This window comes from Microcaecilia unicolor, chromosome 4, assembly GCF_901765095.1.
Source record: "Microcaecilia unicolor chromosome 4, aMicUni1.1, whole genome shotgun sequence".
NCBI classification, from domain to species: domain Eukaryota; kingdom Metazoa; phylum Chordata; class Amphibia; order Gymnophiona; family Siphonopidae; genus Microcaecilia; species Microcaecilia unicolor.
The window spans coordinates 175,449,770-175,465,556 of NC_044034.1; the positions used below are offsets into that span (position 1 = coordinate 175,449,770).

Sequence of the window (15,787 nt, forward strand, 5' to 3'; positions counted from 1 at the left end):
AGAATAAATTATGAAACTTTATTGATTTTGAAAAATTGGCAGGGGAAGATTTTCCAGAAAACTGTCCAATTCTAAATTTTCTGGAAAACCTACATTTCTGAATTCAGGTAGTGGAGCTTGATTTGGGGTTAAGATGTAAGGTCTAGCCACTTTAAGAATAGGAATTATACATATAACTCTAAGGGGCATGTTTACTAAGATGTACTAAGCAGTTAGCACAAGTTTTAGCAAGCACTAACCATTATCGCAAATCCACACTAACATGTTAAAATGGTCAGTGCAGTAAAAGTCCAGTGCCAACTGCTTAATGTAAGAAAGGGCAGAGACTCAGCAGAGTATGGATGCAGAGTGAGCACAGACTGCTCATTGAGGTCATCGTGCGGTAGGTAACCCACACTATCTGGCAAATGTGCAGTTTAACATGGTTCACTTAATGCCACCTCAGTAGGCAGCATTAGGATCATCCACGTTTATAGCCCACAACAGTTGCCATGGACCCTTTGCACTTAAAGTGGATTGATTTTTGCCTTTTATCCTGCATTAAGCATAAGATCCTAACGCTCTTTTGTAAATGTGCCCCTAAGTTAGGTGAAAACTGTTAGTAAAATTCTGGACTGTACAATGTGATTAGCCAAAGGAGTTTCTTTTGTGTGATTTGATGTTAAGTCATTTATCTACGTGGCCAAAGATTACATTTTGTTCAGGAACTCGCTATATAAGAAAAGCAGAGCTTGGCAGGAGCAGGATGGGAAGGTCAGGTTAAATATCTAAGCACCCACAGAGTTGTGCAGATTATTGGGTCTGCACCAATCCGCTTAGAAAATTTGTGAAGGAGAGCCCTAGCTATCATAAATAACATATGGTAAGTTCAGACTGTAGGATTGTCTAATAAGAAAAAAAATCTTAAGTTCTGTAATTTCTGTACTTCTTTATTGTAGCTTTCACTTATTGAAAGTCTTCAATACAGGTTTTGGAAAGCTTTTCGATAGCCGTAGATTAAAGATGGTTGATGCTCAGGCCAGTGAGGTAACAGAATGAGCTGACCTACAGTGGGGGAAATAAGTATTTGATCCCTTGCTGATTTTGTAAGTTTGCCCACTGACAAAGACATGAGCAGCCCATAATTGAAGGGTAGGTTATTGGTAACAGTGAGAGATAGCACATCACAAATTAAATCCGGAAAATCACATTGTGGAAAGTATATGAATTTATTTGCATTCTGCAGAGGGAAATAAGTATTTGATCCCTCTGGCAAACAAGACCTAATACTTGGTGGCAAAACCCTTGTTGGCAAGCACAGCGGTCAGACGTCTTCTGTAGTTGATGATGAGGTTTGCACACATGTCAGGAGGAATTTTGGTCCACTCCTCTTTGCAGATCATCTCTAAATCATTAAGAGTTCTGGGCTGTCGCTTGGCAACTCGCAGCTTCAGCTCCCTCCATAAGTTTTCAATGGGATTAAGGTCTGGTGACTGGCTAGGCCACTCCATGACCCTAATGTGCTTCTTCCTGAGCCACTCCTTTGTTGCCTTGGCTGTATGTTTTGGGTCATTGTCGTACTGGAAGACCAGCCACGACCCATTTTTAAGGCCCTGGCGGAGGGAAGGAGGTTGTCACTCAGAATTGTACGGTACATGGCCCCATCCATTCTCCCATTGATGCGGTGAAGTAGTCCTGTGCCCTTAGCAGAGAAACACCCCCAAAACATAACATTTCCACCTCCATGCTTGACAGTGGGGACGGTGTTCTTTGGGTCATAGGCAGCATTTCTCTTCCTCCAAACACGGCGAGTTGAGTTCATGCCAAAGAGCTCAATTTTTGTCTCATCTGACCACAGCACCTTCTCCCAATCACTCTCGGCATCATCCAGGTGTTCACTGGCAAACTTCAGACGGGCCGTCACATGTGCCTTCCGGAGCAGGGGGACCTTGCGGGCACTGCAGGATTGCAATCCGTTATGTCGTAATGTGTTACCAATGGTTTTCGTGGTGACAGTGGTCCCAGCTGCCTTGAGATCATTGACAAGTTCCCCCCTTGTAGTTGTAGGCTGATTTCTAACCTTCCTCATGATCAAGGATACCCCACGAGGTGAGATTTTGCGTGGAGCCACAGATCTTTGTCGATTGACAGTCATTTTGTACTTCTTCCATTTTCTTACTATGGCACCAACAGTTGTCTCCTTCTCGCCCAGCGTCTTACTGATGGTTTTGTAGCCCATTCCAGCCTTGTGCAGGTGTATGATCTTGTCCCTGACATCCTCCTTGCTCTTAGACAGCTCCTTGCTCTTGGCCATTTTGTAGAGGTTAGAGTCTGACTGATTCACTGAGTCTGTGGACAGGTGTCTTTCATACAGGTGACCATTGCCGACAGCTGTCTGTCATGCAGGTAACGAGTTGATTTGGAGCATCTACCTGGTCTGTAGGGGCCAGATCTCTTACTGGTTGGTGGGGGATCAAATACTTATTTCCCTCTGCAGAATGCAAATAAATTCATATACTTTCCACAATGTGATTTTCCGGATTTAATTTGTGATGTGCTATCTCTCACTGTTACCAATAACCTACCCTTCAATTATGGGCTGCTCATGTCTTTGTCAGTGGGCAAACTTACAAAATCAGCAAGGGATCAAATACTTATTTCCCCCACTGTATGTGACCCACCTAAAAGCTTCAGTAATAAAAACTGAATGCAAAAGTGATGTATATGGACCGGATTTATTTATAGTGACATTTGTATCCCGCATTTTCCCAGAGTTCAGGTTCAACGTGGCTTACAGTCAAGACAATTTAGTAAATATATATTATAGTTATAAATCTTCTGATAAAAGAAAAATATTAAGTAAATCTTCTATATGCGGCCATATGAAACTTTACAAAAATTAGTTTATGCATTATTTTACATGGTTGTATTGTGTAACGAACATCAAATTATAAGCAGTTATACAGGATAAAGTTTGAAACAGTGTTGGATTTTACTATCTGAATGTAGCATGGATCTGCAACTTTTGTGCAAGCCATTTTCTCCTACAGCCCCAAAGGGTAAAGGGTTTGCATCACAGATGCCCCTTCTCTTCCTTTCTCTTGCCCTTATCCTCCTCAAAGTCTACAGGCTCCTTCCCACCCTGATCATTTGGATTCAGGATAGGCGTTTCTTCTCACTCTTTAGTTTCCTGTTTATCTTACAGAAGGAACATTCAGCCTTTATGGTTTTGACACAGCTACTTTCAGCAGTTTGACATTTGTTTTAAAAAATCAGCTGTAGACTTCTGTAGTTAGAAAATATTTTTTTAGTGTTTTCTGAGCCAGGTACCTTTCAGAAAGAGCTGGCTTCTAGTTCTGAAGAAAAAAGCTGTTTTGCTGCAGCACTTTGAGGTTTTTTTTTTTTTTATTTCTCCTAAAAAGATAATGTTTATTACAGGTTATCTTGGTTTTGTATAAAATCTAAACAAATTGCACTCTATCTGCTTATTCCTCTTGTTTCCTATTTAATTTTCTGTTTTCAAGCTTATACCCGAACTTTCTAGTTCCCAAACAGTTTACAAGTCAAAAACAGAATTTTTAGAAACAATCCTTCCTTGTCACTTGCGGCAGATGAATCCAGGAACTAGTGGGTTAAGTCTGCCTACCAGCAGGTGGAGATAGAGATAAACAAACTAAAGGCAGTGATGTCAGAGGGCCAGCTCCTTCCTCAGTTAGTATGTCTCTATCTCAGCAGGTGGTGGACGGCTTTTTCTTCAGCTCCTGGGCCCAAGGCCTCTGAGGGGTGCTACCTGGCCGGTGTCCAGTTTGAGCCGGGGGGTGGCGGCACACCTGGTGGGTGTCCCCTTTGGCCAGCGATACGCAGTTGCTGGGTCCCTGCTGCACCTCAAATTCCCTGAGCAGGCTTTTGCTGTTCCTTTCCTTCCTGTTTGTTTCTGCCCCCCTCACTAAAAAAAAAAAGAGAGAACCATAGAATTTGTTTAAAAGAGAAAGAGAAGCACAGGGAAGTGTGTTTTCACTGAGAGCAGGTTTGGGTAATGCCTGTCGAAGTTCCTGTTTTTCTGTTGCCTGCTTGTCTGAGCTGCCTCGAAGTGGAGTTGGAGAGTTTTTTTTTCTTCGGCTCAGCTGTCAGTTCCTGCGCTTTCCCGGTCCGGGCTAAGGCCTGCTGGGGTTCCTGTTTGGGGGCAGGCGATGGCAGCAGAAGTGGTAAAATGCTATTCCCGATGCGGGAACGGTGTTCGGCTGTGTGGCCTTTGCAGCACGGGGTGCGCTGATTTTGCGGGACTCGACGGAGCGGGTGCCCCCCACCCCCCCCCCCACAGAGAGCGTGCGGCTGCTGGTAGGCGGTTTGGGCAAAGCTTCTTCTCAGCTAGTAGGGGAGTCGGGGGGGGGGCGTCATGCACTGTGGGCGGGTGGTGTGCAGTTGCCATGGCTGTGACCTCCGTTGCGGGCGGGAGGGGTTTTCGCCAGCATTTATTTGCTACTCCATCAGGCTTTTTGGTTGAAAAGGGCCTTGCCCCCCCCTCACGCGGCCGGCTGCGACAGTTTCAGCCTCTGATTCTCTCCAGGGGGTCTGGGGGTAACAAGACGATTTTGGTTTTCCCCAGAGGATTTTCTCCTCCCTTAAAAAGCCTAGGCTTTCTTTGGGGTCTGAGGAGGGGTCCTGCATTATGGTCGCCCTGCAGCTTCCTCCGTGGTGGCTTTCTTAGAGCAGATGGGGATAGAGGACTTGGAGGACGGTGTCCTCACTGACCAACCGGAGGACCTTTCCCTTTCGCCCGTGAGGATTTTCCATAAGCCCTGAATGTAGAGGACCCTGAGGTTGTGGCTTCTCAGGTGGTCAACCCCAAGATGGCTAGTACCAGACGACCTTCCTAAGGCCTTTCTGTACATGAAGCTATTGAGTTGATTTCGGCCCAGTGGGCAGTATTTCCCGGAATGAGGGGCTGAAAGTAGCCAGGTGCTATGGCCAGGCTGTATCCGGTTTCAGCGGACCTTTTAGAGCAGTTTGCTCTACCTAGGGTGGATGCCCTGGTGACGGCGGTCACTAAGAAGACTACTCTTCCAGTGGAAGGTGATGTGGCACTTAAGGATATGCAAGACAGACGGCTAGAGGCCTCTTTAAAATGTGCCTTTGAGGTGGCCGCTTTGACACTTCAAGCTTCTGTTTGTAGTTCTTATGCGGCTAGAGCTTGTCTCAATTGGCTACATTCTGTCATGGATTCGATTTCGGAGTCTGATGTGCCGGAAACTCTTCAGATGTCGCTGATGGATATTGGGCTGGCGTACTTGGTGGATCCCTTGTATGATTTGGTCCGTGCTTCGACCAAACTCATGGCCTTGACAGTTTCCTCTCGGCGTCTTCTGTGGCTCCATCATTGGGCCGCAGATATGGCCTCTAAGCAACGGCTCATTAAATTGCCTTTCCGAGGGAAATTGCTTTTTGGGGAAGACCTAGAAAGGAGCCTTGAGGTCATGTTTCAGAGAGACACACCGGTATCGCCCAGGGCAGTCCAACGCAACCTTTCAGCGTCCTCGTTTTAGGCAGTGTTCTTCCTTTCGCAACGAGAAGCGTCCGGCTGGACCCCCCTCTCATCAGGGGGCTCCTTCTCGGGCCTCCCAATGATGGGGCACAGGTCCGGAGAGGAGGGCTGTCAGGGAGCTGAGGGTGGGAAGGAGGGACCAAGAGCATGTTGTGCCGGTCCTGGTGTTTGGGGGGGGGCAATGCCCCCCTCGCCCCCCCCCCCAAACTACATCCATGGTGGTTACATAGAAACATAGAAATATGAAGGCAGATAAAGACCAAATAGCCCATCCAGTCTGCCCATCCTCCGTAATCATTAACTCCTCCTTTTCCTAAGGGATCCCACATGGTTGTCCCATGTTTTCTTAAACTCTGACACAGTCCTCGTCTCCACAGCCTCTACTGGGAGGCCATTCCACGCTTCCACCACCCTTTCCGTAAATGAATACTTTCTTAGGTTTCTTCTAAGCCTATTTCCTCTTAACTTCATCGTATGCCGCCTGATTCCAGAGTTTTCCTTCATTTGAAAAAGGCTCTCTTCCTGTACATTAATGCCCCTGAGATATCTAAATGTTTCTATCATATCTCCTCTTTCTTTCCTCTCTTTCAGTATATACATGTTAAGGTTCATAAGTCTGTCGTTGTATGTTTTATGTCCAAGACCACTTACCAATTTTATAGCCACCCTCTGGACCGACTCCATCCTGTTTATATCTTTCCATAGGTGCAGTCTCCAGAATTGCACACAGTACTCTAAGTGGGGCCTCACCAGAGACTTATACAAGGGCAGTGGGGCCTCACCAGAGACTTATACAAGGGCACCATCACTTCTTTCTTCCTGCTGGTCATCCTTCTCCTTATGCACCCAAGCATCTTGGTTTTGACTGTCGCTTTTTCTACCTGTTTGGCTACTTCAAGTTCAGCAGAAACAATGACCCCCAAATCCCTTTGTTGCTTTGTGTATCTCATTTCTATAGCACTACTACTGGACATGAAGAGACAGTCCCTGCTCGACAGAGCTTACAGTTTAATAAGGACAGACAATCAGGACAAATAAGGGAGCCTACCCTAACAATTCAACTTAACTAAAGCCTGCCCACACGATTCTTACCGACGATTGTTATACATTGACCATGTTTCCCATTATTCTTATTGCTATCCGATATCTATTCCTCTCCATCTTCCTACACCTACCTCCTAACGCTCATTTCCTTCTTTACCCAATTCCTCCTTTTTTTTTTTTTTTATAAGTTTCAGTTTTACAAGCATAAAAACTTGTTCTAAGAAAAATTGAAATTTAGAGGTTACAAAAATTCAGGAAAATCTATTTTCATCATAAATATTCCTCTAATCAATACAAGTCCACCATAAGGGAGTTCAAAAATACAAATAAGTTGAAGCAAGTAAACAAGCAATTAACATTTAAAGAGAGTGAATAAACGCATCTAGCCGTTATTATATTACTATTGAACATTATTACTAGTTGGAAAACTAGTTCCAACTGTCCTTTTAGATGTTATAAAAGTCTCAAGTTGAATAGGATCAAAAAACGCAAACTTTTCGATTTGGTAGGTGACTAGGCATTTGCAAGGGAATTTAAGGAAAAATGTTGCCCCCAAAGTGAGCACTTCTCGTTTCTTCTGTAGAAATTTCTTCCGGCGCAGCTGTGTTTCCCTTGATACATCCGGAAAGATGCTGATCTTTAAGCCTCTAAAAAGTTTTGCCGAATTTTTATAGAATAATCTCAGTATCCAAGTTTTATCCGGAGATAAAACTACCGTAACTATCAAAGTAGCAGGTGTTACTTGTTAAGTGTCCGAAAGCTCTAATAGAGCTGATACATCCAACGGTTGGGTTTCTAGTTGTTGCAAGTTCCTAGACGGAATATAAAATACTTGTGCCAGAGGAGGCATATCCTCTTCTTTTATTTGAAGAATTTCTTTAAAGTATAACTTTAACATCACTTTAGGAGCCATAGTGTTCAAATAAGGAAAATTAAGAAATCGAAGGTTGTTACTTCTGGAAAAATTTTCCATTATTTCCGCTTTTCGTCTTAAATTACTTAAGTCTTTCACAACTACATTTTGAACTTCCTGTAGTTGTTGAATATCTTTGGCTTGTTGTCCCACCTGTGTATTTAAATATTTTACTTTATCTTCTAACTTTTCAACATCTTGTTTAACTTTCTGCATTTGGGGTACTAAAGCTTTGCCCAAATCCATTATAAGTGTCCAAAGGGATTCAAGAGTCACTTCGGGGGGTTTGATTTGTGTTAAAGCAAATGAGAAGGCTCCTACCTCCGTCAGTTGTTGTTGCTGTGTGTTTCCTGGTCGACTAGAGCTAAATCTCTCCTCCGCTGATATTCCATTCAGCTCAGCTCTCTCCTGATCTTCAATCGCCCCCGGCGTCCCTACTGCTACCTCTCCTTCCGGAGTTCGACTCAGAGACGCCGCCACCAAAGGAGGAAACTCGCGAAACACAGGAGGAGGAGGAGGTGTTCGAGCGTCCGGGCTCAATGAAACTTCCAGCTCAAGTGTGTCTCGCATGCCTTCAACTGCTGCGGGAGGCAACAGCGAACCGCCCGTCGGCGTACTAGCGGCCTGGGCCCGCTGTAGGAACGGTTCAATCGTGCCGCTTCGAACCGGGGTTCCAAGTCGCTGGGGGCCGATAGCCGCGGCTTTCCCCCTTCTTTTCGGCATTATGAGGTAATCTTAGGCAAAAACCAGTTTCACCCAAGTTCTAAAAGGAAAGTTCCTCAGGAGCTACAAAGATGCGTCTATCCTCGGCAGCCATTTTGAACTCCAATTCCTCCTATGTTCAATTTACTTATCCGTTAACCCTATTAATATTACATTTACTACAAATTGTATATTCTTGTTATGACTTTGTAAGTCATATTGTTACTATGTAAGCGGCATTAAGCCTGCCATGTGTGGGAAAGCGTGGGGAAGCGTGGGGTACAAATGTAATAAATAAATTCTCAGTGAAGTAAGGCTGAAAGAGTGACAGTCTGCTGCTTTTAAAGTCACAGTGGTGTGATGTGGCGCTGCAGGTCCTGATTATTTTCCCAGACCCAGCTCCTTAGGATGAAGTTTATCCATGATTGCTCAAGAGCAACACATACTGGCTACTTCTGTGCCAGTTTGTTTTTTAATTGGGGGTGGGGGGGGGACAGTACTGCTACTGTTGCATTAGTTGGGACTATATGTATGAGAGATCAGACATAAAAATTGGAAAACCCGCAGGGAGCAGTGAATAGAGACCATCACCCCTCTACTGGGGTAAGTCTGAGCCATATGCTGAAAGGAGCAGGTGAAAGCTGCTGGTCAAATTTTAAAAGATTAACATGGAATTATTAATTAGGCTATATCCAAAAGCTTTGAAGAACAATATCAGAATTCTGAGAGTCCTAAAGCGTGATGTTAGGTTTCCAAGCCCTAATGGATATGGACTCTGGGTTAGTAGTGGTGTCTTAGAGTTGAGTTTAGCATGAATCTCCTGTTACAATCCAGTGACTGAAGCAGAATTCTAAACTGGTAAAGAAACTAAATTCAGAACTGTCAGATTTGTATTCATCATTATCCCGTCTGCTCTGTCACATTCAGCAAGTTTACCTAACAGTTGCATATATATCTATACATTTTTCTTTAACCTTTATACATCCCTACTGTGAAGTCATACTAAATATGTGTTTAACCCTCTAGTGTATGGCAATAAAGGAAAACATAAAACTGCTTTTACTGGCCAATGCTTTCCTCTCTCTGTCCCCCGTCTGTGTATCCTAGGGTTAAGGAGCTGACCGATGAGGAGGAATGCTGTATCTGCATGGATAGCCGAGCTGATCTCATTCTGCCGTGTGCACACTCTTTCTGTCAGAAGTGCATCGACAAGTGGTAAGGCATTTAGAGGTCTAGTTAATAAGTTGTATTAACTGTTAATGCAGCAGTTAAGCACACACACTAACGATTAATGCAGCACCTTTGCAGTGAATGCATAGTAATATGGAGAATGGGTGGAGACAGAGCAAGGGGGAGACTGCATCTTACAGTTTATGTAGAGAAATCACCACAGGTTATGGCTTATTAAACGATGTACTGTCCATCTTCAGGACATAACGTGGTGGTTAATGTTCTTCAGAAATGGAAGAGTGTCATAAAATTTGATAGGAGAGAGGAAATAAGAAGAGAGAAACAGTCTTAGTACTGACACACACACTAAAAAGTACACTAAATAATCATGTAAGTAGCGATAGAAAGGCAAGAATTGGAAGACTAAGCTAGGGTGCAATGCTCCCTAAGATTCTCACCAAAAGCTAGAGAAAATAGATGGATTTTCAATTCAGTCTTGAATTTTGGAAATGGAAAAGTTCCAGTCAAAGGGGTACTGGGAAAGAATTCCAGAGTGATGGCGCCATGCAATAACATGCTCTTTGTCTAGTAGACTCCCATTTTGGCATTCGATAAAAATTAAATATACAGTTGGCAGTTGTTAAGGAATGCAGTACCATAATGAGGTGTAGGGAATGACGGCAGATTAACATGGTACAATTTATGTCACCTGAATAGGCACGGCTAAATGCTTCATATTATCTGCAATGCAGTTAACACACAGTGGTGCTACTAACCTCTGTTAATGGGACACCCACAATAGTTCTCTGAGGTTTTGCATTTAGCACCAGTAAGGCAGATCCTTTACGGCACCTCCGTAGCATAGGCATAATAAAGCAGTTATTTCTAGGAATGGCATTCATTTAAAATGACAAGGAAATGTCTTTGGCATATGAAAACAAGCAGACAACCAAACAAATTTTGTGGGGGGGTTTGTGTACTTTCAATACTGTGCATTCTTTGAAGAGCACTGCTGTTATCACTCCATGATATAATGAATCCCCTCCTCCCCCCCCCCCCCCAAAAAAAAAAAATTTTAAACATAAATGCCCAGGTATTCATGGTTAGTGCAGTGGGCTGAGAACCTGAGGAACTGGGTTCCTTTCCCACTGCACTCCTTGTAACCTTGGGCAAGTCTCTTAATCCTCTATTGCCTCAGATACAAAACTCGACTGTGAGCCTACTAGGGACAGTGAAAGTACCTGCTTTGAGCAGGGACGTTCTTTTCTTCATGTTCAGTTGTGAAGCGCTGCATACGCCTGGTAGCGCTATAGAAATGATTGTAGTAGTATATCATTCATGATCCTTAACCTTTTATTTCATTCAAGGCTGTGTGTTTTCCATAGCGCTACAGATGGATTAAGTAGCTGGAGTACTTGACTTCTGAAATCAGAAGCTAGTTTTAGGGTAATAATGTTACAATGAGTGTAGTAATGTACAATTATGCAGCAACAAAATAGTTGGGTCAGATCAAGCAAATTACATGCTGGTGAAAAAAAATAGCGGAAGGGGGGAAGAAGGACCTCAGACTGGTGAACTCAGCAAATTAATGGATTACTCATGCATATATACCCATATGCACAGTCACCATTACTTCAATTCACTGGTCCTCAACCAACCACCATCCCCTAGATGTTAAACAATGTCTATTTTTATAACAGTTTTTATGCAAATGTGCCACATACACACCTCCTCAGGACATAGAGCGCAAAGGAAACAATCTTACTCTTATAGCAGCGTTAAACTTGGTGCCTCCCCAACGGTCCATTCGCCGGTAAAAGGCTTCGTCAGGGGAAGGACGCCCTAACTGTAGAAATCCTGCTCAAATGGCAAACGACAAATCCTGAAACACAACAAACATCAGATCTCACCCATTTCACATGCAGTGCTATACTAAACAGAAGAACAAAACTACACGAAAGCAGCTACACATACGGCTTGCCTTTCCTTGCCGTCAACTACACTGCGTACGCCGCCCACACAGAGCATTGCACACGCGTGCGTCGCTTTTTAAATTCCCTTTACGACAGCCACTCGTAAACCCAATGGGACCCGATGCACAGCTGTGTTTGGTTGCTAGCGTGCCCTGCCTCAAACCCAACGAGCCCCCCGCCAAGATGTCGTACCGCCCACCTAAAAATTGTACATACTGCTCAAAACCTTTTAAGTGTTACTAAGTAAAACAAAACGTGGGGCGGGAGGAAACGGAGGACCCCCACCGTGGGTCACATACTATCCACCTAAACAAAGGGGGCCTACTGCTAAAAACGATCTTTTGAAATTACAAAAAATGATGGAATATAAGACAAAAGACAGAAATAGCCTCAATGTAATGCAGGAACAAACCTTACCTGTGAAGAAATAAAAAATAAGTGAACAGAAAAAAAAAAAAACAAACAACCACATCACACTAACCTAGGACATTCATACACCTCTCAATCTACCACATTTAGCCCGGCGTGCATTGCTCTGTGTGGCGGCGTACGCAGTGTAGTTGACGGCAGGAAGGCAAGCCGTATGTGTAGCTGCTTTCTTGTAGGTTTTGTTCTCCTGTTTAGTTAGCACTGGCATGTGAAATGGGGTGAGCTTTGGATGTTTGTTTGTTTGTTTGTTGTTTCAGGATTTTGTCGTTTGCCATTTGAGCAGGATTTCAACATTAGGGCGTCCTTCCCTGACGAAGCCTTTCCGGCGAAATGGACCGTTGGGGAGGCCCAAGTTTAACGCTGCTATAAGATAAGTTGTTTCCTTGCTCTCTATGTCCTGAGGAGGTGTGTATGTGGCACATTTTTTGCATAAAAACTGTTATAAAATAGACATTGTTTAACGTCTAGGGAGGTGGTTGGTTGAGGACCAGTGATTGAAGTATGGTGACTGTGCATATGGGTATATATGCATGAGTAATCCCATTAATTTGGCTGAGGTCACCAGTCTGAGGTCCTTCTTCCCCCCTTCCGCTATTTTTTTTCACCAGCATGTATTTGCTTGATCTGACCTGCTATTTTGTTGCTGCATATTATAAGTTAAGCTGTGTTTTTCCCATTTTTTTTGTTATTTTAGTAATGTACAATTACCAAATAGTATTATTCACAAGGGATGAAAGAAATCATATGTTATGTTTGAGCTAAGTCGAGTTATTTGTTGGAAAACAAATGATTCTTGAAGGATCATGTGGAATCAAGTTGTTATATTCAAGTTATAGGTACTTGAGGGAGCCTATCTGCGGCCAGTCTGATTTTGTTTGGCATTGTCTATGTATATTTGCCTCATTCCTTTTCACTAAGTGTGTAGATTGATACATCCAGGTTCCAGCTTTAGTACAAATTTTCCATAGACATACAGAAGGAATATTTTTCTTCCTTTTAGGATCAAGCACCAAGTGTTTGTACAGATGAAATAGAGGAAACACATTGCCGCTGACCTATAGAGTAGGGTTAAAGGTTAAAAGTTCCTCAAACGTTCTGTTATCTGTTTGAGAGCTGGTTCTTGGACTGGATAGAGTACGATGATAGTTACCTCTGGAGGGAAAACATACTTAAGTTATTGTCACATTCTGCAAATTCAAATTCACTATGGCTGTGAACGTAAGTGTAAAAAATGTTAGTAATAAGAATTGTAGCAAAAAATTCAACACAAACAAAAAAATAGAGAAAAGAATAGAAGAGCAAGAAAACAAATTGTTTTCCTTATCAGAGTATCTTCTCTGTACCAATATGGAACATTCCTGTTTATGTGGATGTTCTGATAGAGCACATCCTGTTGGCATACATACAATTAAGGTGTATTTGGGAAGAATAAACGCCATAGTTTTGCCAAAATTTATCACTTTCAAGAAAGAAAGTGACACAGTTCAACAAAAAAAAAAAACAATGTTTGGCAAATATTACAGTGGTTGTTGTAAAAATGGCCGCTAAACAAGTACACTCAGGCTCCTCCTGTGATGTGGCTGTCACTGCTTCAGAATCCCTTCCTTGAGTCCTTGGAGAAGAGACAGAGCAGACCTGTGAATCCCCTTCCTTGGCCAGAGGAACAAGAAGTTAGTATGGAGCTTGGGAATTATTATTCTGAGTCCCAGGAGGAGGGGAACTGAAATTCGTGTGGGCCCGAGGTTTCTCTCCTGGAGCCATGAACACTCAAAGGTTTGGACAGGCCTAGAAATTGCTTCCTCAGAAACGAGACACACATTCATTACAGGCTCAGTGGAACCCTCCCTGGGTTTACAGGAATAGAGAGATGTTGGATAGATACCTGGGGGGATTTCTTTTCCTGGGCTACAGCAAGTAGAAACTGTGTGCAGTAGGAATTTACAACTTAACAGACTTGCAACAATTTTGGCATGTTTCCAGTTGTTATAATAATCCTGTGTTGATCTCTGTTGCTTTCCCCATCCTCCTTTGGTTCTAAATGATCTTTTCTTTTTTGCTTTTTGTAATGACTTTTTTTGAAACATATTTTTAAATGGACAAATAACTTTATCTGGGGGGGCGGGGGCTGTATCTTGAACAGGAGCGATCGCAACAGGAACTGTCCAATATGTCGCCTGCAGGTGGCTGGGTCAAAGGATTCATGGGTGGTGTCGGATGCCCCTACAGAAGAAGATGTTGCAAGCTATATTCTCAACCTAGCAGATGAGGCAGGCCAGCCACACGGCCCATAGTACTGAGGACCAAGCTTTGTTCATTTAATAAATGCTTTTTTGAGGGGAGGCAGTTCAGTTGACATCTGTTTGTCCTCCCTGTCATATATTAACATGTAGTTTTCTTACCTTCTGTTTACATGGTTTGTTACTGTAAGCTAAGTTTATACTACTGCATAGGTCTGATTATTCAGTTCTAATGGCACATGGAGGTGAATAATGGAAATTACTTAAATGCTTCCAGTCATCTTACACTTGAAGGAAAGATCTTAAAGATTTATGTTTTGAATAAGAAATTAACACTTTTAATTATTTTCATATGGGATGTAGCTGTGTTGTGTAGTTTTTATTTATAAAACATTTTACTTTGTGGTATGCTGAGCTCTTCATGGTCTTTATAATATTATGGAAGAATTCAGGGTGGAAATTGTGAGATTTAACAATGATAAATTCCAGATTCACTTCTGAAATTATAGGGCGCGGCTTCTGCCCCTTGACTATTAATATTCACCTCAGTTTTTACAGAAATACTGGATTTTTGTAGGCTGTAAGGCCCTTTATTTATTGGATATTTTACTTGCCCAGTAGCTATACAGCCCCCTGGCAAGAAAAAACTATGAGTACAAATACTGCAATCAAAAACAACAGCTTTTTAGTTCAGCTAAGGATGGTTGTCGATCTGAACCTTGAGACCAGAGGGGTTCTTTCTTCACGCACAATTTTACCCCAAGGCCTTTGGATAATTATTATGTTAGTTTCATATGGGTCTATAAAGAATACAATTTTCTTCAGGGCCAATATGGCCTTAAGGAAGGCTTCACAGGCTAGCTCTGGATTTAGTGATGACACTTCTTAGACACTGAAACTATCACATGATAGAATCAAAACTACTAGTGTAGAGCCTTGTATATGAAGATGCTGAGCACCTAATTAGAAGCACTTAGGGGTCCTTTTACAAAGGCCTGCTGAAAAATGCCTTGCGGTAGTGTAAGTGCGGATTTTGGGCGCGCGACGATCCATTTTTTAGTACGCCTGTAATGGACGTGTGGCAAAATCAAAATTGCCGCGCGTTTATTTTGGGTCTGACACCTTACCGCCAGCCATTGACCTAGCGGTAAAGAATGCGGGTGGTAATGACCTATGTGCGTCAGATGCCACTTGGCGTGCGTCCGTTACATGCGCCCAAAAATATTTTTCAGATGCGCGTATCGGATGCACGCCCAAAATGAAACTACCACAAAAGCCACGTGGTAGTCGGGTGGTAACTCCATTTTGGCACGCGTTGGGCACGTGTAGACGCTTACACAGCTTAGTAAAGGGGCCCCCAAGTGTAGGTGCTTAAATTAAGTTCCTAACTTGAGAGAGTAAAGGTTCCTAAAAATAACATTTTCTGAATATCAGAACCTTAACTTTAGGCACATAATCCAGAACAGTGGTTCCCAAACCTGGTCCTGGAGGCACCCCAGCCAGTCAGGTTTTCAGGATATCCACAATTAATATTCATGAGAGAGATTTGCATGCAAATCTCATGAATATTCATTGCGGAGATCCTGAAAACCTGACTGGCTCTAGGACCGGGTATGGGAACCACTGATCTAGAAATTCCTGAATGTTAGGTTTGCTATGGGGTTGCCTGAGGGTGGGCACTCAGCCCTTTTGAAAACTGACCTAATAGTTTTCAAGTAGTCTGTCAGTCATCTGTTTCAGATAGCTGTGGATTTCTGAAGCGGTGAGTGTTGACCCTGTCCTGGTTGCACACTTAAGC

At 43.0% G+C, this 15,787-nt stretch overlaps 1 protein-coding gene across 3 annotated transcripts in view; it reads left to right on the top strand.

Annotated features, from left to right (window-relative positions):
• The window catches only part of RNF141 (ring finger protein 141), a 38,034-nt gene extending 22,931 nt beyond the window's left edge, over positions 1 to 15,103 (top strand). For all 3 annotated transcript variants that reach the window (XM_030200988.1, XM_030200989.1, XM_030200987.1), the window contains exons 5-6: positions 9,288 to 9,395; positions 13,893 to 15,103. In XM_030200988.1, coding sequence (XP_030056848.1) covers positions 9,288 to 9,395; positions 13,893 to 14,043 — 259 coding nt within the window. In that variant the 3' untranslated portion in view covers positions 14,044 to 15,103. The remainder of the gene's footprint in view (positions 1 to 9,287; positions 9,396 to 13,892) is intronic.
• The last annotated feature ends 684 nt before the right edge of the window (positions 15,104 to 15,787 follow it).